General features: G+C 44.7%; 1 protein-coding gene across 3 annotated transcripts in view; it reads right to left on the bottom strand.

Annotated features, from left to right (window-relative positions):
- Window positions 1-27759, bottom strand: part of LOC138979015 (pre-mRNA 3' end processing protein WDR33-like) — a 137723-nt gene that overhangs the window by 55737 nt on the left and 54227 nt on the right. For all 3 annotated transcript variants that reach the window (XM_070351829.1, XM_070351830.1, XM_070351831.1), the window contains one exon: window positions 16282-16408. In XM_070351829.1, the coding sequence (XP_070207930.1) occupies window positions 16282-16408 (127 nt within the window). The remainder of the gene's footprint in view (window positions 1-16281; window positions 16409-27759) is intronic.

Genomic DNA, 27759 nt, shown 5'->3' with positions numbered 1-27759 from the left:
GGATTTTAGCCAAACCCGAGGGCGGTTCCGTAGAACAAAAACAGAGAACCTAAGTTCTTAAGTTTGGAGTTAACCGAAGCCTACAGAAAGCGCTCCGCGAGTGACACGCTCTTAAGCGTAAGACACAAGCTAAAGCAACGCCGCCGCAGGTATAAAGTCGAACGTTGTCTACACAGGTAGTGGTGACAAAGAAGACTCGCTTGTGAAAACTCCACAAGTACAAAAAGACCCCGCCAGAGGATCTAAGAACTTAACACTCAAAGATTCTCCTCAGAAGGCTCAAATCAACTTCAAAATGCCGCGAACAGCGACACAGCTGAAGTATAAGCCTCCCCTCGTTCAAAAGCATCATAACAATCATCGAAATGATGAGAACCAGTCACCAATCCCGATAAGGCAATACTTGCCAAAAATCGGGAAAGTTTTGAAAAAATTCAACACCGGAACTCCATGACCAAAACTCCATCCACCTGTCTCCTTCCAGCGGGAAAACTGGAAAAGGAAGTGGACACAGCCTGAATAACAGCAAAGGAACCGCAGCGACGGAACCGACAGCCAAAGGCTGAAAGGTGCCGACTACCAACACCCCAGTGTTAACGGTAGAAGGCTATCCCATCCTGTACCGGAAGCCACAGCCACAAAAGCGGAAGCGAAACCGGCCGTGGATTAGTAAACATCAGAACCCACAGGTAGCATGAAAACACACCGGACGATCCCGTAGTCCTCAAACCATTTCAGCTGCGAGCACCACTGCACTTGCTAACATGAAACGGAACCTAAAATCAGGGCTCTTCAGTAATGCGTAAGCACCTTCATCTGAACAGCCGTCAAGCACAACCGTGCAATCCGGAAGCTGACTCCCTGTTTGACTTAACTGTCCAACAAAGAACCAGCCCTCCGTTCGCTACCTGCCCCCCGTTCCTGTCAAAACCTAAATGCCGTTTTCCACTGACCAGGCCACTGCGCTGGACAACTTAAACGGCAAGTTAAGCTGGGTGTCATCCACCACCGTGGACACACCCTCACAATCCTCTCCTTCCTACTTGGTTACAAAGTTAGGAAGGTGACCCCCAGAGAGACTTGCATGGTCAATCCAAGAATCACTCAGACCAACAACCTCCTGCCCCCAGGGCGGAAGCTTACGTTGCCCAGCCACGAAAATGCGTGCCACATTCCTCCTGCGAACGTACACCACTTTCACCGGAGAACCCGGCTACACGCGGCCAATTGCCAACTCCAGGGCAATGGACAACAAATCCAGGCAGCTGAAGAGAACATCCTGTTCCTCCGAACTTCCAGAAGTCGGAACCAGATAGAGGTAGAGTAAGTTACCCCTTTGTTCTCAACCACCCCTTCCGGTCAAAACTTAAATGCCGTTTTCCGCCGCCCACGTCACTGCGCTGGACAACTTGAACGGCAAGTTAAGCTGGGTGTCGTCCATCCCCGTGGACGCACTCGTTATCCTTTCCTTCATGCTCGCAATGGCAATCAGGAAGGTGACCCCCGGAAAGACGCTCCCGGCCAAGCCGTTCGCGGTCGATCCCAGAATCACCAACTTCCACAATACCTAAATGCCGTTTTCCGCTGCCCACGTCACTGCGCTGGACAACTTGAACGGCAAGTAAGCTGGGAGTCGTCCACCACCGTGGACGCCCCCTCGTTAACCTCTCCTTCATGCTCGCAATCGCAATCAGGAAGGTGACACCCAGAAAGACACTCCTGGTCGATCCAAGCACCACCTAGTTTCGCACACAGTGCCTAAATGCCGTTTTCCGCTGCCCACGTCACTGCGCTGGACAACTTGAACGGCAAGTAAGCTGGGAGTCGTCCACCACCGTGGACGCCCCCTCGTTAACCTCTCCTTCATGCTCGCAATCGCAATCAGGAAGGTGACACCCAGAAAGACACTCCTGGTCGATCCAAGCACCACCTAGCTTTGCACACAGTAAACCAGTCGTCTTGCACTACCATGCAATCCGAAAGCTGACTCCCGTACTGACACCATTGTCTAGCAGAGAACCAGCTTTACTGTCTACCCCCCGCCCAGAGGGCGGGGTCGGAAGCCACACACACTCGCCCCCGTCCCCAGACTGAGCAGAGTGCAGTGGAACTTCCTTACGTGTACCAGGGCTCTTACTCCCCACTGAAAGGCCGCCAAAGCGGGTTGAGTCAGCCGAGAGATAAGAACTTTCGCCCGGCCGCCATGCGCCTGAGGCTACTCGCTCCTGACCACGTGCCGAGTTTTGGCCGGAGAACCCGGTTACTAACTCAGCAGACATACCTTGTGTACGAGACGGAACGCCGGAATGCGAACCCAAAAGCGGACACGGCACAATCTCCTCATCCTGAGAGGCATGCACCTCCGCTCTCGTGACTGTAGTGGCAGGAGACGAGCGAACGCTGGCAAGCGAAGAGACGCCAGCCACACCCGAGGGAAGAGAACGAAGCTCCGCTCTCGTCGAAGTAATCTCGGCCGCTAAAGTAGACACCTGCGAACTAAGAGATAACAACAAAGCAGCAACATCAGCGGATGCCAACCCCGGCACCACAGGGGGAGAATCCCCCTTAGCAGGTTTATTCACGTGAGCGGTCTTGTCAACCGGCTTAGCCGACAAAATGGCCGCTGTCTTGTCTACCGGCTTAGCGGGCAAATCAACAAACACATCAAAAGATTTTTTGCAAGAGTATCTTCACCAGAAACGGATTGTTTAGTCTTCCTAGAAGATTCTTTAGAAGAAGTGGGCGCAGCAGCTACCTTTTAGGCGTACACCACTTCTTGGCATTGTCGGCCATGACACAACAAAGACTCACGAAAAAATTTTGAAAAAATTTTGCAAGTCCAAAAAGCGGCCAACAACGCTGCCAAAATCAAGAATAAACAAGAACGACCTCACCTCAACAGCAGTAGAGAAGTCCAGATGCAAGAAGATACCAAGAGGAACAACAAAGTCAAAAGACTAAGTCAAAACGGCTGAAACAGCCGGAGCGTACATCAAATGCGACCAGTCTCACTGGCGCTGAGCTTTGGAATGAATTGCATATGGCGGTGTATGCGCGCGCATACGGAAGGCAGTCTCGTTTCCGGGCTGGCTTAGACACCCTTACGGGTCTCATGTCACTCTTTTTTTTAGAGGCGCCTTCCTTGTTACCAAGGGGACGCGTACAGCGTTACCAGCACTGAACTAGGGTTAATTGCTATATGTGAGTTGGGTAAGATATGTAATTTAATGAATGTTTTCCGAATTATTATTTCAAGGCAAGAACAATCGGAATCGAAAACGTGTAGGGTTTAGAACGTTCTTACCATATATAAGACTTATTACCAGCCTGCCTCATGCGTGCAGACTCAGTGCAACGTGACGAGCAATTTTTGTTTTTGAAATGAGACTCAGTGCAGTGGTTCGATTGCAGACGACATAAATCCCGCTCAGCAAATTAACATGTTGGGCAAATGTGAAAGATAAAACGATGGGGATATAATACATGTAGGGTTCAGAGCATTCTTACCGTTCATATTTAGTACCAGACTCCCCGATGAGTGAAGATACCACACGAGAAACATGCCACATTTATTTTGAAAACGTGCTTACTGTCGACCTTGGCAAGGGGCAACACTCTGCACAGTCAATCTGTCGAAGCTCGATGAAGGTTTCGAATCGCAAATAACTAACAACACAGTCCTTTCTCCGAGTTTAAATGAGGTCTCTATGAAAGATCATCACTTTTTAGCTTAACGCTACACTGGAATTTACCAACAGAAATTAAAACAAGAGTTTGTGTGTGACGAAAGCACGACACACTTGAGACAGCCCACACAAAAGTAGATCTCTGACACAAACCTGACCACACAGTTACGCCTATCCAAATGCGCGTTGCAAAATGTGCATTTTGAATCTTTTTTTCTCTCTGGCGGTACTGACAATATCGTTATTGAAACAATCCCAGTGCACTAAGGGATTTATAGAGCAAATCTCGAAAATAATTATTGAACTCAGCGCTATGCGCTTCGTTCAATAATGAATTTTCTCGATTTGCTCTATAAATCCCTTAGTGCACTGGGATGTCTCAATAACTTAAATAACAAGAAATTCCTTTGATAGGAAAAACACCCCCGTCAAAGGGAAATAACCTTCTCAGTTGGTGGCAGTGAGAATGGTTATTTCCCTTTGACCAACGGGGGTGTCCGTCTATAAGTCGTTGTATAATTTTAATCCACCAATAACTCCCTAACCGTGTGTTTGACTGGTCCCAATTTGTAAGGACCGTCTCAGGAATGTCTAGAACCTGTTCACCAAGTTTGGTGACGATCGGTCCGTTCATTCTTGAGATCTACTTGCGAACACAAACACACAAATACCGCCACAAACACACAAACACATCGAGTGAAACCTATACACACCCCTATACCGGGGGTGTAATAATGCATAATATTTATATAGCGCATGTATCCGGGGTTTAACCCTGCTGAAAGCGCTGTACAATCAAAATACTACAACAACATAACATTATTTAACGTGCAATCACACACATCTTTCTTTCTTTATTTGGTGTTTAACGTCGTTTTCAACCACGAAGGTTATATCGCGATGGAGGAAGGGGGAAGATGGGATAGAGCCACTTGTCAATTGTTTCTTGTTCACAAAAGCACTAATCAAAAATTTGCTCCAGGGGCTTGCAACGTAGTGCAATATATTACCTTACTGGGAGAATGCAAGTTTCCAGTACAAAGGACCTAACATTTCTTACATACTGCTTGACTAAAATCTTTACAAAAATTGACTATAATCTATACAAGAAACACTTAACAAGGGTAAAAGGAGAAACAGAATCCGTTAGTCGCCTCTTACGACATGCTGGGGAGCATCGGGTAAATTCTTTCTCGTCCCAACCAATATGAGACTCCCCCTAACCCGCGGGGGGAACACACATATCAATGAATAACACATTGCTCTACCAAACACACGCACGGGCACACACACGCACTACATAAACAAATTGAAGAACAGTCTCATACCAAAACAATCACATTAAAGTACCAAAATATTCAATGCAAATCTGACAGTGACAGCTAATGGATCAGCACAAATGCTAGAGAAACTAATCCAAAGAAAACAATTTTAATGCTCTATAATTAGTATAAATTAACGTCAAATCATACATAAGCATGAATGGGGCATTACTGCTGTTCAGTAGTGTCTTGGTTCTGAGATTACTCTCCGGAGGGCTATCCTGTATCTATTTTAAGAGGGAGCTCCTAGCATGCTCGGATAGCCAAGCAGCACAAGTTTGTGACCTATGACTCCGAGTGCTGTGGTCTTACCACAAGTCCAAACAGTAGTAACATTCTGTTCTAAAAGCCTCATGCAAACCTTTACGTCATCAAACGTGTGACGAAATGTTGCTTCAAACTAGGTTCCGGTCCATTTCATGCTTGTGTTTGGGTTGTGTTTTTGGCACAGTCACATTAAATTAAGCAGTATGTGACACAACAAGGGAAATTTGTCTTGTGATTCTGATGTAAATACATCAGTATTTGATGATTTTACTTTGCCTTTGGCATCAAGCTGCATTCAAAACGATGCATACCTCAAAGTTTGGGCTGGCCCTTGAATTGTTTTGAGAAGTATCTTTTCAAACTCAAAACAATGAAGATCATTTTCTCGAGTTAGATGCATGAACTTGTTTGTTTGTTCGCTCATGGGCTGACACTCCCACGGCTTTTACGTGTATGACCGTTTTTACCCCGCCATTTAGGCAGCCATACGCCGCTTTCGGAGGAAGCATGCTGGGTATTTTCGTGTTTCTATAACCCACCGAACTCTGACATGGATTACAGGATCTTTTTCGTGCGCACTTGGTCTTGTGTTTGCGTGTGTACACACGGGGGTGTTCGGACACCGAGGAGAGTATGCACACAAAGTTGACTCTGAGAAATAAATCTCTCGCCGAACGTGGGGACGAACTCACGCTGACAGCGGCCAACTGGATACAAATCCAGCGCGCTACCGACTGAGCTACATCCCCGCCCGCATGAACTAATACCGTAAAGTACCTTGTAAGCGCCCACCCCCCCTGTGCACCAATTCCGAGCCAATGTAGGGGGTGGGCGCTTACTAGGTAATACACCCTATGCACGCGCAGTTTTCAGTAAGAAATGTGATCTTTGATCACTTCGTAATCATATCTTCTTTCTTTTTACATTTAGTCAAGTTTTGACTAAATGTTTTAACATAGATGGGGAATTGAGACGAGGGTCGTTTCATCTTCCATTGTTTTTCTTGTTCGTATTGTCATTAGAAGAGCTTGGGGAGACAAATGTCGTCGCATCCTTTTCTTGTCTGCAGAGGTGCCGCTGTCGGCCGCACTGTGTCTCTGTTTCCCTTGAACAAGGGGTACGTCTTCTGGATATGGGCAGCAGTCTATTTTACTTGGCCAAAGACTTTTCGGCAGAGAGAGAGAGAGAGAGAGAGAGAGAGAGAGAGAGAGAGAGAGAGAGAGAGAGAGAGAGAGAGAGAGAGAGAGAGAGAGAGAGAGAGAGAGAGACAGAGAGAGAGAGAGAGAGATCAGAGAGAGAGAGAGAGATAAATCAGAGAGAGAGATCACAGAAAGAGAGAGAGAGAAAGAGAGAGAGAGAGAGAGAGAGAGAGAGAGAGATAAATCAGAGAGAGAGAAATCACAGACAGAGAGAGATCACAGAGAGAGAGAGAGAGAGAGAGAAGGATTCTGATGAATTCAAAAGCATTATGTGGCCTCTCCTGTGAGATAATCATAGAAAACAGAAACAAATCTGCTAATTCTCAAAGCAACAGTTTACTTTACAGAAAAGATCAAATTAAAAGTCAAAAGCTGACAAAATAGCATTAAATCTGAGGACTGTTACTCGTGATACATGTGCCTGTGGTGTTTTGCTATGTAAGAGTACGAAGAACCCTCTTTTTTGTGGATGAAATCTTCTATTCTTTTGTGTTTCATCTTTATTTTTTGTGTACAGTCCCTCACCAGCAGTCATCTCGTTTCTGAGTGAGTGCAAACTTTAATACTGATAAATGACTACAACAAAAATATTCTTGCATTGACAACCTAAACTTTTTTCCACCTCACTTAAAAAATAACTTTCAAAAGATGAAATATGTCATTCGTGTATGCAAATGTCCATTCACACACACATTTCATCTTCTGAAGAGTGAGAGAAACAAATCTATCCTCGAGTCAGTCTGGATTGGAGCAAAAAGGCCTACCTGTACCACCAACACAGTACCATTGCATTTGTACAGATTTTCCAACCCATGAAAAAATCTGAAGCCGGAAATTCCGGTTTTTCAATGTACGAAAAAAAAAAAAAAAAAAAAAAAAAAAAAATTTTTTTTTTTTTTTTTTTTTTTTTTCGTAAATTGAAAAACCGGAATTTCCGGCTTCAGATTTTTTCAAAAGCCGGAATTCCGGCTCCCAGCCGGAGGAGTGGCAACCATGTACGGTAACATGGTATCGCGATTCTCTCGCCTTTCTCGTATCCTTTTTCTATCTACCCAAACTCACTTGCTGTTAGCGACACATTTCCATTGGCGTTATTATCCAAATAGTCAAGAGCTGACAGCTTAAATGCAACGGTGTACGATTTGATCCGGGGCATCTTGTAATAATTTCTTTCTTTCTTTCTTTATTTTGTGTTTAACGTCGTTTTCAACCATTCAAGGTTATTGTAATCATTGACTTGCAGGCGTTTGATAGGGTTTGTAAGGAAGGGAATTCATTCACAAAACTAGCAGATCAAGTGCGGACTTTTTATTTCCCCTGACTTCAATGGTGTAAAGTGGGGGGTGGGCGCTTACAAGGTACTATACCCTATGCACGGTTTTGGACTAAAAGTGGGGGGTGGGCGCTTACTCGATACTGGGTGCTTACAAGGTACTTTACGGTATATGAAGCATTGACATTTGCATGGGCGGGAGTCCAAAATGTTGCCAGGACTGAATATTTTGGAAGGGTGGTGTCCAGGGGCTGCTAATGCCCCGGCGGGGTGGAGGGGCAGCGCCCTTGCTGGGGAGGTCTAAGAAGGGCAGCCAAAAATGAATTTTAGCATTTCAGGGAGGGTTTAGGCGGTCTCTCCTGGCTCTGTCTAAATCTAAAACCAAACAAGCTTTTAGAAGATGCACAATATGAAAAATCACCATGCTGTTTGGCTACCGACTGAGCTACATCCCCGCCCGCATGAACTAATATATGAAGCATTGACATTTGCATGGGCGGGAGTCCAAAATGTTGCCAGGACTGAATATTTTGGAAGGGTGGTGTCCAGGGGCTGCTAATGCCCCGGCGGGGTGGAGGGGCAGCGCCCTTGCTGGGGAGGTCTAAGAAGGGCAGCCAAAAATGAATTTTAGCATTTCAGGGAGGGTTTAGGCGGTCTCTCCTGGGGAGGTCTAAGAAGGGCAGCCAAAAATGAATTTTAGCATTTCAGGGTGTTAGGAAACGCTACCGTTGCTGAGCTTTGGTTCAGTTTTGTGTGTTGCATGTAGTTGACTTATTTGTACTTTGTGGGAAAGTACCGATATTATATTTTGTAAACACAATATTTATGCTTGGACGAGAATGCAGGTGAACTTTCTAGTCCTGTCAAAACAAGTTGTTTACCATGCTGATTTAGTGTGAGTTCGTGGCGTTCGATCGGATTAAGGGCGTCGGCACCTTTTGATGTACGTCACAGAGAACGTCACCATTCTAGTCCATGGGCGGTTCGCATATAATGTAGTTGTATCATGTTCGGTCTGGAATATTCTCGAGATTGAGTATTTACTATATATGCCAGCGCGATTTGTATGTAAAAAAGCTTCTATTTGAGTTCTGCTACGTTGTGCAGTTGTATGTATTGAATGCTGAATAAATCCTCGAACTCAATTTGACGAGTTGTTTTCTGTTGCTGCGAAGACGGGCGACGTAGAATAAAAGAACACAACTATACGACGTTTGAGAACTTGTGGCAATCTCAAGTGTCGTGTAACAATTGGGGGCCAAGCCGGGATCTACGTTTAACGCCAAGGGTTTTCCAGCAACAAAGACAGTCAAGACAGTCACAGGAGGTAGCCATCAATCGGGTGTATCCTGAGGGATCAGTATTGAGACTACGGAACCGTGGATTCGGTGTGACTGTGGGAAGAGTTTGGTAATCGCCGCAGCTCGGTACGGTGAGCGACGCCGGAGTGTATCGGGATTACAGAGGTTAGCTGCCGTTTGGACGAGACGGACTTCATCGCGGAGCTAGTTCATTAATACTACGAAATACGACTGGGGTACGTCGTGTACGTATCGTGAGCAGAGTGCGCCGTCACGTTAGACGAGGAGGGTGGCAGCCTGCGTCTACGAAGGTGAACAGCGACGAGAGAAGCATCGGAGGTGCAGTAGAGACTGTGTTCTTTTAGAAGACTACATTCGTCTACGTTCGTGGCTGTGAAAGAATACAGACGAACGCACCGGAAAAGACCAGAATGGCTGAGTTCTGGGCAAAAGGAGTTGAACTGGGACTGAAAGGCAAGCAGTTGACGGAGTTCGTCGAGTCCCAGACACGACTCCTGGCGCAGCGTGAAGAAAGACAAGCGCAGCGTGAGCGTGAAGAAAGACAAGCGCAGAGTGAGCGTGAAGAAAGACAAGCGCAGCGTGAAGAAAGACAAGCGCAGCGTGAAGAAAGAGAAAGGCAAATTGAGCTGAAACGCTTAGAGCTCCAAATAGAAATGGAGACGAAGCGTTTAGAGCTTCAGACAGAAATGGTGCGTGTTCAAAATGAGCACGAGGCACCACGCCAAAGAGATAACCAGCAGCAAATGTTACACAGGGCACCGAAACTTCCAGCATTCGCTGACGGGAAGGACCAGATCGACTGCTACCTTGCAAGATTCGAGAGGTTCGCTGAGAGTGCTAGATGGCAGCGCGACGACTGGGCGATTCAACTCAGAGCACATATGACTGGGGCAGCACTTGAGGTCTACACTAGACTCTCAAACGATGACACCAGAGACTATGATGTACTGAAGGAAGCTCTGTTACGTTGCTACAACTTCACTGAAAAGGGCTACCGTCAACGCTTCCGCGAATGCCAGCCATTGTCTGGAGAGACACCGAGCCAGTTTGTGGAGCGTATGTCGTCATACCTGCAGAAGTGGGTGAAGTTATCAAGTGAAGAGCAGTCATACGAGAGTCTGCGGGACTTGATCGTGAAGGACCTGGCGACCCGCTTGGAAGAGCAAAAACTGCGGGGTTTGAAGGACATTACTGATGCTGCTGAGCGTTATCTCATTGCTCATGGAAGGACCCTGGGGACGTCAAAGTCATCGAAACCTTTCCAGAAGAGCGGGAACCAGGGAAACCAACCTGCCAAGGGACAAACTGAGTCCGCACCATCATCCAATGAAGGGCAGAACATAACGTGTTTCCATTGCAATGCCAAGGGTCACCGAGTCGCCAACTGTCCCCAAAAGAAAAATAACGGACATGTCAATGACAAAGCGCAAGAACATCGACGGAGATATTACGACAACAAGAGGCAAACGAGTGGCTCGAACCAACAAGTATGTGCGAGCAGCGTCATACTTCCAAGGGCTGCCGAGCAAGTGGCTACACCATCGGACGTGGAAGAATGTATATCTGATGGCCAGCTTCTACTCGCCAATGGCAAGTCAATCTCTGTTGTCGCCAGCGCAGCTGTGTCAGTGTCGAACATGCCCGTGTCGAAGGGATTTGTTGAGAAGCAGGAAGTGACTGTTCTCAGAGATTCGGGCTGCAATGGGGTCATCGTCAAAGAGGATCTGGTGCCAACAGAGAAGTTCACTGGTGACTTCAAGTGGACGCTCATGGCTGACAGCAAATGCGTGAAGGCACCAGTGGTAAAAATCCAGATCGATACTCCATACTTCACCGGAGAAGTTGAGGCCGTCTGCCTGAAGAAGCCCTTGTACGATCTACTAATTGGGAACATTGGGGGTGCGAGACGTCCTGATGACCCTGATTTCGAATGGAGAATGGGTTCAGCTCAGCCTGCTGCTGAGGAGGAAGACCCACTGCCATTCGCGAATGAAGATATCAGCGAACTGTTACGAGATGACAGAGCAACTGTGCATCGCCGCGACCAGCCGCAGGTTGTAAGCGCTGTGACGACCAGAGCCCAGGCGAAGAAGGACAAAACAACTACGCCACTCAGGGTCACCAACAGTTCTGCAACTGCTGTCGTGGACAGGGATCGGCTGATTCAGCTACAGGAAGCTGATTTGACCTTGACAAAGTACAGGAGTCGTCCTGTCAAGGTGATGACTAAGGGCGACGGCACTGTGCACTTTGAAGTGAAGGCCAAGATTCTGTACAGAGTGTTCCAGCACGCGAGAGTCAACGGTGGGAAGCCATTACGTCAAGTTCTGGTGCCTCAACCACTTAGGCGCCAGGTGATGGAGGTGGCCCATGACTCTATTATGGGAGGTCACCTGGGTGTCAAGAAGACATCGGACAGAATCCAGGCTGCGTTTTACTGGCCAGGACTGCATGCAGATGTGACTCGATTCTGCCGATCGTGCGATATTTGCCAGAAAACCATACCTCGAGGAAGGGTCCCGAAAGTGCCGTTGCAGAAGATGCCTTTGATCGACCGACCTTTCAAGAGGGTGGCCATTGACCTCATCGGCGAGATCAAACCGCCAAGTGAAGAGGGTCATCGTTGGGTACTGACCCTGGTAGACTATGCAACCAGGTACCCAGAAGCCGTGCCTCTGAAGAAAATTGACACCGAGACTGTTGCCGAGGCACTTGTGGACATTTTCAGCAGAATTGGGGTTCCTGAAGAGATCCTCACAGACCTGGGGACACAGTTTGTCTCTGAATGCATGGAAGAGGTCAACAGGCTGCTGAACATTCGTCACTTGACTACGACACCCTATCACCCGATGTGCAATGGGCTGGTCGGAAAATTCAATGCGACGCTGAAGTCCACGCTGAAGAAACTATGCAGTGAGCAGCCAAGGCAGTGGCATCGCTACATCAATGCCTTGCTGTTTGCATACAGGGAGGTGCCACAAGCGTCCACTGGATTCTCCCCGTTCGAGCTGATGTACGGGCGGACCGTGAGAGGCCCGATGCAGATACTAAAGGAATTGTGGACGAAAGATGTGGACACACCTGAAGTGAAGAACAGTTACCAGTACGTGTTCGAGTTGCGAGAGAAACTGGAGGAGACTCTCGAGATTGCGAGAGAAAACTTGAGAAAGTCTCAGGATAGTGGAAAGCACTACTACGACCGCAAAGCCGTAAACAGGAAGTTTACACCAGGTAACAAAGTGCTGATACTGCTCCCCACTGATCACAACAAACTACTGATGCAGTGGAAAGGCCCATACGAGGTTGAGGTCGTGGTAGGGATCAACGACTACAAGGTGAATGTCGGCAAGAAGTCCAAGATCTACCACGCTAACCTTCTGAAACTGTATGTGGAGAGACCTCCGGAAGCAGTACAGGTTGCAGCAAGTGTGGAAGAACCAGCCGAACTAGACGAGTTCGACGGTGAGGAACTACTGGAGTTGGGAGACCTCCACAAGAAAGAGGGAGTGGATGACGTCAAGTTAGGACCTGACCTGACAGAAGACCAGCAGAAGGAGCTGCATGATTTTATGGGCGACTTCACCCATAGGTTCTCTGATGTTCCAGGCTCTACGTCCTTGGTCGAACATGAAGTCCACCTCACATCTGACGTTCCTGTTCGCTCAAAACCATACCCTATCCCGTTTCAGGCTCGGGAATCCTTGAAGAAGGACATCGACAACATGTTGAAGATGGGGGTCATCCGTGAGTCATCATCCCCTTACTCATCTCCCGTTGTTGTGGTCAAGAAGAAAGACGGCACAAACAGGGTATGCATTGACTTCAGGAAAGTCAATAAGATCACCGTGTTTGACCCTGAACCAATGCCGACGGCAACTGATCTATTCCGACGGTTGACTGGCAGTAAGATCTTCTCAAAGATCGATCTCAGCAAGGGATATTGGAGACTGTGCCAAAAGGTGACGTTTTCATGTCAGTATGTCCCAAATGACATCACCAGTACATTTTTCATTCTATCTAATCTGTTTTCGTTCTATTTTTTCTAATAACATGCGTTAACAATTGATTGCCAACTGGAATGGAAGAGCACAAAAAGTGTAACTTGATATGTAGTTTCTCTAGAGGGAAAAACATCTTCCACTTTCATGTCAGTGTGTCCCATGCAACATACATTTGCCAAACAGCTATGTGCAAGTAGATTATTTGTTAGTGGTATAGAAAATACTGATCAACAATTAAAGTCAGTTTTCACATTCATTTTCTACCTATTTCTTATTTGTTTATTCTGTTGGCAATGGTGAAATGTCAGCAATCGTGTGTCATTCGGGACAGTAGACATGACACCTGACCTTTTGACACAGTCTCATTGACAAATTCCTGTGCGCGAAGAGGACATACCAAAGACCGCCTTTGCAACTCCAGACGGAACGTATGAGTGCCTGCGGATGCCTTTTGGCATGGTGAACAGTGGTGCTACCCTTACGAGGGGAATGCGAAAAATGCTCAAAGGAATGAAGAATGTTGTGTACTACTGGGATGATCTGCTAGTCCACACGGAGACCTTTGCGGAGCATCTGGAGACTTTGAGGGAACTGTTTTCCCGCCTGACAAAAGCTAATCTGACCGTGAGACCCAGCAAGTGCATTTTGGGGACCGACAACGTTGACTTCATAGGTCATTCACTGAAGGAAGGTCAAAAGGGGCTTTTGTTGGAAAACGTCACCAAGATCCTCAATGCGCCACGTCCTGAAACCAAGAAGCAGGTGCGATCCTTCCTTGGATTGGCTGGGTACTACAGAGAGTTCATTCCAAACTTCGCCGCCATAACGGCGCCTTTGTCGGACATGACCCGGAAAGGATGCCCCAACCGAATACTCTGGGGACCAGCTCAGGAGAAGGCATACCAGACCGTACGCGACCTGATGTCACGAGACCCGGTGCTACGCCTTCCTGATACTGCCAAAGAGTTCATCTTGCGTACAGACGCATCGGACGAAGGGATCGGCGCCATGCTGATGCAAGAACATGGAGGTAAACCGTTTCCGGTCAGCTATGCCAGCAAGAAGCTGTCAGGAGCCGAGAAGAACTACTCGACCATGGAGAAAGAGTGTTTAGCCATCGTGTGGGGAATCAAGAAATTTGAACTCTACCTCCAAGGGGTGAAATTCGTGCTTCAGACTGATCACAAACCCCTCACCTACCTGAACTCTGCGAAGTTTGTGAATAATCGTATCATGAGGTGGGTGATGTACTTGCAGAACTTTGATATGCGAGTGGAATCGATCAAAGGTTCAGACAATGTTGGAGCAGATTTTCTCAGCCGAGTATGTGAGTAAAACTGTGTTCATTCTCCAACAGACTAATGTACATACCTGGATTTCAATCTGTTATGTATACATAATATGTGTACAGGTAGCGTTTCAATGATTGAAAGAAATTAGGTAAATTTCTTCTGGTGTTGGGGGTAATGTTAGGAAACGCTACCGTTGCTGAGCTTTGGTTCAGTTTTGTGTGTTGCATGTAGTTGACTTATTTGTACTTTGTGGGAAAGTACCGATATTATATTTTGTAAACACAATATTTATGCTTGGACGAGAATGCAGGTGAACTTTCTAGTCCTGTCAAAACAAGTTGTTTACCATGCTGATTTAGTGTGAGTTCGTGGCGTTCGATCGGATTAAGGGCGTCGGCACCTTTTGATGTACGTCACAGAGAACGTCACCATTCTAGTCCATGGGCGGTTCGCATATAATGTAGTTGTATCATGTTCGGTCTGGAATATTCTCGAGATTGAGTATTTACTATATATGCCAGCGCGATTTGTATGTAAAAAAGCTTCTATTTGAGTTCTGCTACGTTGTGCAGTTGTATGTATTGAATGCTGAATAAATCCTCGAACTCAATTTGACGAGTTGTTTTCTGTTGCTGCGAAGACGGGCGACGTAGAATAAAAGAACACAACTATACGACGTTTGAGAACTTGTGGCAATCTCAAGTGTCGTGTAACACAGGGAGGGTTTAGGCGGTCTCTCCTGGCTCTGTCTAAATCTAAAACCAAACAAGCTTTTAGAAGATGCACAATATGAAAAATCACCATGCTGAAAGAAAGTTTAAACACAGAAAATAGCAGTAACCTCCCTTGTATTGCAACTTCTTTACTTGCATAGCTAAGCTTATGAATTTATAATCGAGGCATGGGAATTGTCCGCCGAAAGGCAAATTTCCGCCGAATGTTTTTATTCTGCCGAAGTGTCCGCAAAAAAAATGGCAAACTTTGGGCTCAGATGACACAAAATTGCACCATTTGGGTGAAAAAAGTATGGCTTGGCGCTTTGCACCATCAGTTTGGCGCTTCAGGTGTCGATGTCCGTTGACAACCGATCAAGTGCGCATGTGCAAAAGGACAATTATCACATCCTATCAGATGACATTAGATTACGTCACAGTTGTATGCAAATGAACAGACCGATGGGAAATTCAAACACCCTAATCTTGGCAATTTCCATCGCCGCTGGCTGCAGGAGAGAGGTGACGACAGGCGAACATAGGCGCCATTGGCGTGCTAAAGGTGAAGGAAGAAGTTTTAGACAAAAACAGAAACTTCCAGAGTTGTGTTCCTTGCCATGCACAATCTTCTGATGCTGCTTGAATTCATAATTTTAGGAGTAAAATTCTCGAATTATTGTTGAATCAAGCTTGAATTAAAAAATAAATATGTTTCAAGTAAGTTTGTTTCACTTGCTAACTTTCCAAAGGACTTAATGTATCTGAAGCAAAATGCCACTGGATCAGGAATGCAAATGTTCTCCACCAAAAGGTCTGTGAATCCCTGTAAGTGGGGTACATAAAGAAGTGGCTGACCTAGATTTTCAGATACCAATACCATGTCATTTTATGTGAAAGGTGTGTCTGGTAATTATTAGGTGTGTTGCTGTGCTATTTGACAGGCAGTCACTAGCTTTGTGTCTGCCACTTTCCCAAGTTTGACATTACATTGCTTATTCCTCGCTAGTTTAGCGAGATATGTGTCCACATACTTAAGGGTATTTCAGGTGGACTTTGGCATGTGAAGAGATAAGGAACACTTAATGGGATGGTGACTGGTACTTAACAAAAAATCTCAGGACTAAAATAAAATAGGACTAAAATGAAAGCCTAGAAATAAGAAAAGCTTGTTGGCTGTGCCTGCCAGCTGGCAGTAGAAGTACTCACAGTGTAGCCAGGCTGGTTCCAGAGCGAGGGTCCCACAGCTTGACAGGCTGCTGGTTGTCCTTGCTGCCTGACGCCACCAGAGACTTGTGGGGATGCCAGTCCACGCACTTCACGTCAGCACCGTGACCTGGGAGGGGCAGGGGGGAGAGCACAGGCTCGTCAGTGTATGTCCAGCAAGTTTTAAATGTGTTGCAAAACAGTTTTTTTCATATCCCCACAGCTATGTAATTTTATTATAGTTTTGTTTGTTTCAACCGATGTACACTTTTGTAAAGGCGGAATAAGGCTATGTATTGCGGGGTGACTGAAAACAGTTGTGCAAATTATCACCCTATTTGGTCGACAGTCACCAAGGAGCCCCATGAGCGTGTGTCTTTTCCTTTCACATGGTCAACCATATGACTAACAGGCCGCATGTCCAATGAAGTATACAGAGCGGATATACATTTTCTCCACGAAGTGAGGTGAGATCAAAGAGTCTGCATTCTGAGAGCTGTTTGGCCTTGTGACCTCGGGTCATTGACCACATTTTTCAGCTGAGCCTGCCCCACGCTGTATATTCAGCTATTCACGACTTACAGGACCCCGTGACCCAGCATAATTAACAGACCCAAGGTAAAGGTTTGTTGGGGGACATTGAACTTCCGGATGGACAAAACATGTGGAAACTTCACTACAACATGGATTGCTTCGCAAGACTGATCAGCACAGACGCCCTGTTCGCCGTAACGTAGCTGCATCTACTCACTTTGCCTCCGCTCAATGTAAACAAAGCGTTCCCGCCAAAATCACGGTAAGTGTCCTCTATTCAAAGCAAACTGTGTCTCTATGAAACCACTTACAGCTTTAATTTATGGTTGTGGGAATGAATAAGGTATGTATGTATGTATGTAGTACATGTGTGGTTTTCCACAAGAAATATACGCGTAAACAAATTTGCTATAGATCTATCCTCATTCAAGCATATTCGTCCATTTTCATCAAAACCTATATGCCCCTTTGTCGATAAATGGACTACCAAGCCAAACTATTATGTTCATCTATGTGTCCTGCGTTGATTTGCAAAATATCATCATGTAAAACAGTCTGGATTTTGCTAAAATTCAAACAGAAGTGAAGCAGTAAAAACTGTGTGGTAGTGAACCTCCGTAACGTCTGGATAACAATAAAATTGCCTCCGTGTTGGAAAATATACAGCATCACAATCATTGATTTAGCTCAATTACTTTCATAACCCACGTTGTTGCTAAAAACTGCCAGGAACAAGTCATTCATGATGTGTTTGGTGAATGTGCGTATGTGCAAGTGTGTGTGCAAGTCAGTGCATGGGTGGGAGCCCAAAATGTTGCCAGGACTGAACATTTTGGAAGGCCGGGGTCCAGGGGCCGCTAAGGCTCCGGCGGGATGCAGGGGCAGCGCCCTTGCTAGGGGGTCTAGGGGGGCAGCGTCCCCCAGCCAAAAATTAATTTTAGCATTTTAGGTCCCCGGTTTAGGTGGCCTCTCACAAACAAGCTTTTTGGAGATGCATAATAATCAATCTTGTAAACTTGAAAGTCAATCAATCAATATGAGGCTTATATCGCGCGTATTCCGTGGGTACAGTTCTAAGCGCAGGGATTTTTATTTTTTAAAATTTTTTTTATGCAATTTATCTCGCGCACATATTCAAGGCGCAGGGATTTATTTATGCCGTGTGAGATGGAATGTTTACACAATACATCACGCATTCACATCAGCCAGCAGATCGCAGCCATTTCGGCGCATATCCTACTTTTCACGGCCTATTATTCCAAGTCACAGGGGTATTTTGGTGGACATTTTTATATTTAGTCAAGTTTTGACTAAATATTTTAACATCGAGGGGGAATCGAAACGAGGGTCGTGGTGTATGTGCGTGTGTGTGTCTGTGTGTCTGTGTGTCTGTGTGTGTGTGTGTGTGTAGAGCGATTCAGACTAAACTACTGGACCGATCTTTATGAAATTTGACATGAGAGTTCCTGGGTATGACATCCCCGAACGTTTTTTTCATTTTTTTGATAAATGTCTTTGATGACGTCATATCCGGCTTTTCGTGAAAGTTGAGGCGGCACTGTCACGCCCTCATTTTTCAACCAAATTGGTTGAAATTTTGGTCAAGTAATCTTCGACGAAGCCCGGACTTCGGTATTGCATTTCAGCTTGGTGGCTTAAAAATTAATTAATGACTTTGGTCATTAAAAATCTGAAAATTGTAAAAAAAAATAAAAATTTATAAAACGATCCAAATTTACGTTTATCTTATTCTCCATCATTTGCTGATTCCAAAAACATATAAATATGTTATATTCGGATTAAAAACAAGCTCTGAAAATTAAATATATAAAAATTATTATCAAAATTAAATTGTCGAAATCAATTTAAAAACAATTTCATCTTATTCCTTGTCGGTTCCTGATTCCAAAAACATATAGATATGATATGTTTGGATTAAAAACACGCTCAGAAAGTTAAAACAAAGAGAGGTACAGAAAAGCGTGCTATCCTGCTTAGCGCAACTACTACCCCGCTCTTCTTGTCAATTTCACTGCCTTTGCCATGAGCGGTGGACTGACGATGCTACGAGTATACGGTCTTGCTGAAAAATGGCATTGCGTTCAGTTTCATTCTGTGAGTTCGACAGCTACTTGACTAAATATTGTATTTTCGCCTTACGCGACTTGTTATCTATGCCTATACAATTTTGCCAGGAAAGACCCTTTTGTCAATCGTGGGATCTTTAACGTGCACACCCCAAGGGACCTCAGTTTTTTGTCTCATCCGAAAGACTATTTGTAACTGACCAGCTGAAAGGGAATTTTAGCATTAATTTCATGAGGGGCTATTTGAGCCTCTTTCTTTATTACTGAAAACAGCAAACAAACAAGAAGGGCAAAGCCCATACGACTCACATGCTTGACCTTAACCTTTACATGACCTTGACCTTCAGGGTCAAGGTCAAATAACTAAACCTAGCAATGACATCATACACTAAGAACTGCTTTACACATTTTTCCTACCAAAATACATGTGACCTTGACCCAAGGTCAAGGTCATCCAAGGTCATGCAACACAAAGCTGTTAATTCAAGACATAGGAAGTACAATGGTGCTTATTGGCTCTTTCTACCATGAGATATGGTCACTTTTAGTGGTTCACTACCTTATTTTGGTCACATTTCATAAGGGTCAAAGTGACCTTGACCTTGATCATATGTGACCAAATGTGTCTCATGATGAAAGCATAACATGTGCCCCACATAATTTTTAAGTTTGAAACAGTTATCTTCCATAGTTCAGGGTCAAGGTCACTTCAAAATATGTATACAATCCAACTTTGAAGAGCTCCTGTGACCTTGACCTTGAAGCAAGGTAAACCAAACTGGTATCAAAAGATGGGGCTTACTTTGCCCTATATATCATATATAGGTGACGTATTCAATCTCAAAAACTTCAGAGAAAATGGGAAAAATGGGAAAAATAGCTGTTTTTTAGACAACATTTATGGCCCCTGCGACCTTGACCTTGAAGCAAGGTCAAGATGCTATGTATGTTTTTTGGGGCCTTGTCATCATACACCATCTTGCCAAATTTGGTACTGATAGACTGAATAGTGTCCAAGAAATATCCAACGTTAAAAGTTTTCCGGACGGACGGACGGACGACTCGGGTGAGTACATACTCACTTTTGCTTCGCATGTGAGTCAAAAATGGAGGGGATGAATGCACAAAATCAACAAGAAGAGCAAACGCTCGATCGAGTCACTTTCGCAGTTCTGAATATTATATGAGGCATCAGATGGACAGGAAGAAATTGCTATTCACAACACAATACAGATGTAAATAATTTGATGTAAAGAATAATCCTATAAAGTTTGAATCAAATCCGATGAATAGTTTCAGAGATATGATATTTCAATTTTTTTCCTTCAAGACATACCTGTGACCTTGAAAAAGGTCAAAGGTCACCAAAGCAGACGTCAAAGTGTAGAGGTCACTGGGAGTCACGTTCACATAAAATTTGAGCCCGGTCACTTTTATAGTTTCCGAGAAAAGCCCAACGTTAAGTTGTGTGTTGCCGAACAGAAAAGGCTAGTTATCTCCCTTGTTTTTCTGATAACGTTCGTAAAAGGCTACAGATGTAAATACTTTGATGTAAAGAATAATCCTACAAAGTTTCAATCACATCCGATGAACTTTGTCAAAGATATAAAATGTCTAATTTTTCCTTTGACGCTGACCTGTGACCTTGAAAAAGGTCAAAGGTCAACGAAACCATCGTTAAAGTGTAGAGGTCATTGGAGGTCACGACTAAACAAAATATGAGCCGGATCGCTTTGATAGTTTCCGAGAAAAGTCCAACGTTAAGGTGGTGTCTACGGACGGCCGGCCGGACGGCCGGCCGGACAGACTAACACTGACCGATTACATAGAGTCACTTTTTCTCAAGTGACTCAAAAAGCTCTATACTTGAAGATGTTTGGTTGTATCACTCTTGCTAGGGGGTCTACAAAAACAAGTGGTAAACAACTTTCAAGAGATAAATATGTTTCAATTAAGTTTGCTTCACTTGCTAACTTTCGAAAGAACTCAATGTATCAGAAGCTAAATACCACCGGTTCATAGATCAGGAATGCAAGTTTTCTCTACCACACCACTGAAGGTCTCTGAATCCCTGCAAGAGGGGTATATAAAGATGTGGGAGAGCCGAGTTTTCAAATAGATAGATGCCAACATTCCCCAGGATGACATGACATTGCTGCCCCCTACTTGTTACTCAAACCTTATTGAGATCGGTCTTGGACATAATGAAATGTGGCTGACCTGGAACAATCACATCGGTCCTACAAACCCAGTGTAAACAACAGCTGCCAGGGATTAACAAAAAAAGGTATAAAAAAAAAAGTTGCCAAAATTCTTCCTGGGACAGAAATCCGTCTGTGACGGAAGAAATCCCACCCCTGTCAGTGTGTGTGCGCGTGGGTGCAAAACCATGTTCAATGTCCAACGCTGAAAGAAGTTGTGACATGTACATTGTAACAGACTGCACGAGTCCTAGTAGCAGTGACTCGTGTTATACGTGTACCCTGTGAATGTACAGAAAACACAGAGTCCACTGGAAACAGCAATTGTGGGAGCTCACATCTTAGCGTTATTATTTCACTAACCTAGCAGCAGTAAGCAAGTCGCTCTTCTCGCTGTTTGTAAAATCCTGCACGGCTATGGTCAGTAGCATGCCAACTGGATAGGTTGATATTTTCCTGTGTAAACAGGGTAAGTTACTTCTTGCCCGATGGTAACGTGCTTCATAATGTTTATGATAATTTACATGTTTGGTTGTTGTGCGAGGTATTTTTTAATGCAAGGTTTTGTCACTGTAATGTGTTAAATTTCATTTAGCATCATTAGTATTCAAGAAGAGTTTAACATCAAATATTGATGTTGGTAATGTTGAGATAAAGTAACGGAAATATAGTGATTTTGTTAAACGTGGCTGTAACATACTGATTGGTTGGGGTGAGATACTTTACGTCAGTGATATGGATGAACACGAGTTCTAATCAACGTTCTAAAGAACAGTTCCGGTGCCGGGCTCAGCAGCAGAGCAAGACGGGGCGAGAGTGAGGTTCCACGTGAGATTTGATGCCGAAGACTGAAGCAGACAAGACCACTCCACATAGAACGATACCAAGTACAGTAGACTTTCACTATATCGCGGTCTATGGGGTCCAAAGATTTGAGATCGCGATATATCCGATTCGCGATACAGTTGGCCAAGCAGTAAGAAGGGGGGGGGGGGGGGGGGGGGGGGGGGGGGGGGGGGGTTCCAGTGGCACAAAAAAACAATTTTTTTAGTTGTTATGTCTTGGGATTAACATGTAAACACGAATTTGATTTTGATGAATACTGTCCGAGTTTTTCTTGGAGTTGTATGAGAAAGACAAAAAAAAACTACTCTCACCTCTGCTGTTGCAAAACAAAACTCGCTTCTTACGCTCTGGAATTGACCCCAGTCCAAAAACAAAGGCAAAATATTGTACAGCATATTTGCCGGTGTAATGTATAGGAGGAGGGATTGCTAGACTGTGGAGCACCTTTCTCTGCAGTCTCATCCACCACCGCTAAGAACACTAAGAACCATGAAAGGGAGGGAGGAAGTGGCTTGGCTGGGCACTAGAGATAAAGTTGAAAAGAGTACACTGTCCACTCTACAGCCTCTGACATAAAAGGATGCCCCACCCACCTAAGGGGTGTCAATAATGTGCGATGGGGTGTGATTAGTTTGAGGCTGCTGTACAAGTCCATAAGAGAAATCAAAAACGTGCTTCTTCACAAAGCAAAACCGGAACAACAGACAACAACAAACAAACAAACAAATTGTTGAAGGTCGGTCCTGTTTTTTGGGGGGTCCAAGAGGTCTTCACAATATAGCCGAATTTGCGATATAGTGGACCGCAATTTAGTGGAAGTCCCCTGTACCAACACCAGCTGCAACCGTGAAACTGAGAACACACTGTATCTGTAACCCCATTCTCTCAAGTACGGTTGGCATGCAAAGTTAAGCTTATACCTTTGATAACTGCTTTATTTTAAAAACATTCAACTTTGCTGAAGTTATGTATATAAACTGTAGAAACATTCTTTTGTTGTATGCCTATTGATGCAAGATTGAATGTTGACTGCGAGTGTGCTTTGACCGAGTCTATGTCCAATGTGATGCGACGTGTGTCTGTATGCGTTTATTTGAAAAGATCTACAGTATATTACAGTTAAAAAAAAAAAACCAGGCAGATATGTTTTAGTGCAGATCTTTGTGACACAGCCGTTTATTGTTAAACCAGTTATATGACTGGGAAGACCATTCATTTCCTTACCATATTCAATTAACAGATTGATGTTACATAAAATGGTGTTTATATATAGTGGAGTTCCTACAACACAAACACCCCCCACAATTAAATTTACAAAAAGCAAACCCATTAAAATTGAACAAAAATCAGAAAAGCTAAAAGTAAAACCCACCAATTTTTGTAGCCAGAACAGTCAGTTCTGTTCCCTTATCTTGTCTAACAATGACGTTATGGCATTTTAGCAGATAACGATACCAAAAAAAGGGACATTAATTTTCAGTAACCATTCAATGCATTGCCATTACACTTTCAACGAATTTTTAGTGATACACATGGAATTGCAAGTCATTTTTAGACATTAGTGATGCTGTATTTGCATTCACCTAACACATCATAAATTACCTGTTCCTGGCAGTTTTTAACGACATGCAAATGAAACTAATCGGAGCTAAATCAATGACATGCCAAACTTGTTGCGTTTTAGCTTTTCTGATTTTTATTTTATTTGAACGCAGGAACCTTGCTTTGGTGAATTTGATTTTGAGGGTGTCTGTGTTGTAGGTTCCACTATTCAGACACTACATTATGTAACATGAATCTATTCGTTGAATATGGTGGGTGAATGGATGGCCTTTCCAGTCATATATTATTATATAATAACTGGTTTTATAATAAACAGCCTCATCACAAAGATCTGCATTCAAATGCACCTGCCTAGTATTTTATGACATGAAGTATAGAAAACATGCAAACTTTCAAGAAGTCTGTCTTTCTCTGTCCGATAAAATCTTTCTCACTCTCGCTCTTGCTTTCTCACCCATTCTCTCTCACTTTTTCTTTCTTCTGCATGTATTTCAAAGTGTTCTTACATATGAGAGTCATATGAAGGCTTCTTTTTATGGAATTTACTTACTTGCTACAAGAGGTTTGAAAAGACTACAACATGCATGAATCACTCTGGTTGAAAAAGAGATGAATAAGAAAGGTATGGCCTCATGATTAAAAAAGACACATGATCAGGATCAATAGGCGTAAAATATCACATTTGAAGACGTTCAAAATTTCTTTTAGAAAGATAGTTGCTTGTTCATTTCAATGCTTGTTCATTTCAATGCTTATTATTCCCTCAGGTGCCAGGAGAATGGTTCCGAATAACTCTCACTTACTCTTTTTGTTTGTTTGTTTGCTTAACGCCCAGCCGATCACGAAGGGCCATATCAGGGCGGTGCTGCTTTGACATATAACGTGCGCCACACACAAGACAGAAGTCGCAGCACAGACTTCATGTCTCACCCAGTCACATTATTCTGACACCGGACCAACCAGTCCTAGCACTAACCCCATAATGCCAGACGCCAGGCGGAGCAGCCACTAGATTTCCAATTTTAAAGTCTTAGGTATGACCCGGCCGGGGTTCGAACCCCCCGATCACAGGGCGGACGCCTTACCACTAGGCCACCGTGCCGGTCTCTCACTTACTCTATGTTGTATACAATTGTTGTATGCATTTAGAGCACTTACTTCCCTTTGTTTATTAGATAATAATTTCTTTCGTCAACGGCTCAATGGATAGCGGAGGCACCGAACAAGACCAAAACAACGAAGCACCTATCCAAATCTTGAACGGTTTTAAAAATAAATGATAAAGTGAATGAAAGTGCTGAAACTCGCCACATTTTGAGGATATGCCATGGAATAGATCATGTTTGAAGACCAAATGTCATTCAGACTCATCATTTCGTTTCTTCAAATTAACCATCAAATTCAAAAAAATAAGAGAAAATATAACTGTCTTTGAGTGCAGCGGAGGCATTTTTTTTAAGTCCAGGAACGGAGGCGCATGCTTGATATAACCTTGAATACACGGGGTGTGCCCTAGTTTACCGACACTGACCTTCTGACCCTAGGTCAATGACCGAGTTTTCTAATGAGACCGATGTCTTCCATGTCCGAGAGGAAACTTTGTCCAGGTCACAGAAGCAGTAACATGCCTATCACCGGAGAGGGAGTGTTCTGCTTCTTTGTATCGACGTGTGTACATCCGTACTCTTTTTTTTAACCACACACAAGGCGATACCAGTTAATAGGGCGCAAGAGTAAAAGTTGAGGAAAAAGTTGCGCCTTATAGTCCCAAAAGAACAGTACACAAATTCCATCACTCGCATGTCTCATGAGCAAGTCACTTTCCATTGGCAGCTCAACTCGTGTATGGAAACATTGTCTTCTGGGATACCATTGCAATACACATCCTCACTGTTGCAGTGAAGTGAAGACAAGAAAATTGTGATGAAATGAGAGCAGTGTGTGCATTTTTCCAGCTGATAAAGTGATGGATGCAAACTTGACTGTTCATGTTCATGCATTTAGCATCAAATATCACAGTTGAGGTTCTAAAAGCAAGTAACATGTTGCTTGTGTGCCTTGATATTCGGACATTCTGACTGCAACTTCAGTCTTGTAGAAATCTGACCCTGGTGTTGATAACAGGCATCACAAGCACTCTCTCACCCGAGGAGTGCTTTTCTTTCTTCATGTTGGCATTTTTCAGTTGGATTACAGCAGCCACGTTTATAGGATATGTTTGGCTTGGACAAAAACTATGTGCTTGTGTGATGTTCAGTCAACACTTAGGCATGTGCAATGCATCAAGTACAGTATGCTTTAAAGCTGTGGTCTATTTATGACTTTCCGGGGCTACGAGTTTGGAAAGATAGGGCTGAAAATCATATACAGAATTCTGTACAGCAAACGCTACCCGAAACCCCACCTATACGGCGTGTATGACCTTGAGAGCTTCAGTCAACGCTTGAATTTTGCAGTGATAACATCTAGTTTGCTCTCTCAAGACTGATCATATTTTATTTTCAAGAGAGATCAAGGGGAAAATAGAAATGCCCCGGTGAAGATTCAAATTCTCGACCTCGAGTCTGATGTCCTAACCACTAGGCTACTGCGCCAATTGAGAAAAAAGAAGGAAAATCATTATGAATGGAAAATTTCCTAAATAAATTATCATTTAATTAATATACTTACCCGAATCACATTAGCATTGAGTCACCTGAGATGCTTATCACTGAAAAACGCTTACCCGGCTAAAGAATTTAAAGGGAAGCAACCCCATCACCAAAACGAAAGTGAAAGTAGCTTTGGTAATGGGCCAGTACACCGGGAGTTACCTCCCATACGGGTGTATGCCACGTCACTTCCTCTAGGAACACGTGCCTATTATCATACGGCTTTAAAAAATCTTAAAACCATAAGCGGGGCAGGTGGGAGGGAATACAGTATGTGATTCGGGTAAGTATATTAATTAAATGATAATTTATTTAGGAAATTTTCCATTTAATATCATATTCTTACTCCGAATCACATTAGCAGATAACATCAACAAGGCGGTGGGCTAGAAATGAATCAAAACTCACCATCAAGTTCTGGACAGGAACTGGCCTGCTGCTATGAGCGCTGGAAGGCCTCTGGAGCCATCCTGTCGAAGAGCTGTGACGTCCCGAAGATAAAAGTTTATGAAAACATCTTCGGAACGCCAATACGCAGTTGTCAGCACCTCCTCTAGACGTCTGGAGCGCAGAACTGCCAGAGAGGATGCCCACGCCCTCGTCTCATGGGCTCGGGCCGAGTCAAGTGGCAAGGAGGGCATAACCCCCCCCCTCTTTGTGCGCCTCCACTCATAAGCCTGCTTGATGAGCGAGGACACCCACCGGGCCAACGTTACCTTCGACAAATCTTTCTCGCGCCTAGTAAGGAGAGAGATAAACAACAACTTCTGAGAACTAGACCGAATCGGCTGAGTCCGGGCTAAGTACAGACGAAGTGCCCTCACAGGGCAATTGACCGAATCGGGGTCACCCGGGGCCAACGCGCTGGTCAGAGCCTTAACTCTAACCAGCGGAGAGGCCTGCCCCGGAGACTGATTCTTGGCCAGGAAATCAGGCCGGAAACGCAAAGATGCGGAACCGTCCGGCTCAAAGGAGATATCTCCAGGCTGACCCGACAGGGCGTGGACCTCGCTACCCCGTCGGGCCGTAGCCAACAAAAGGAGAAACAGCGCTTTGCGAGTGACATTGAACAGACTGGCCTCGCTTAAAGGCTCAAAATCCGCAGAACGAAGGAATTCCAGGATTAAAAACAAGTCCCACTTGGGAGCGGGCAAACGAGCTTTAGCTTCCTTAAGAGCAGCCCCTTTAATGACTGCAGCTATAACGCCCCCGACTCGAACAGAACGACCAATCTGCTGAAGAGTCGCCGAGATAGCGGAGCGCCGGACCCTCAACGAGGAGACTGAGGCGCCCTGTGAAGACATGAAAGAGAGGTGGTTAGCGACCTGAATAGAGCGCGGAGCCACCGAACTCACCCCTCTAGCTGAACACCAGGCAGTCCATGCCTTCCAGTGGGAAGCATAAACTGAAGAGGTGGACGCTCTATGCGAGCGAGCCACCAAGTCCAGAGTCAAAGACGACGCCCCAGAGCGCTTCAGCGAGTCCCGAACAACTTCCACACGTGAAGCTTCAGAAGACTGGGCTCCTCGTGTGGAATGCCTGTTCGGGGCTGCACTAGTTCCCCTCGCACGAGTGCGAGAGGAATGGGGGGCCCTTGGG

This window comes from Littorina saxatilis, linkage group LG10 (genome assembly GCF_037325665.1).
Source record: "Littorina saxatilis isolate snail1 linkage group LG10, US_GU_Lsax_2.0, whole genome shotgun sequence".
NCBI lineage: Eukaryota > Metazoa > Mollusca > Gastropoda > Littorinimorpha > Littorinidae > Littorina > Littorina saxatilis.
This window is presented reverse-complemented; position numbering and strand designations above follow the sequence as displayed.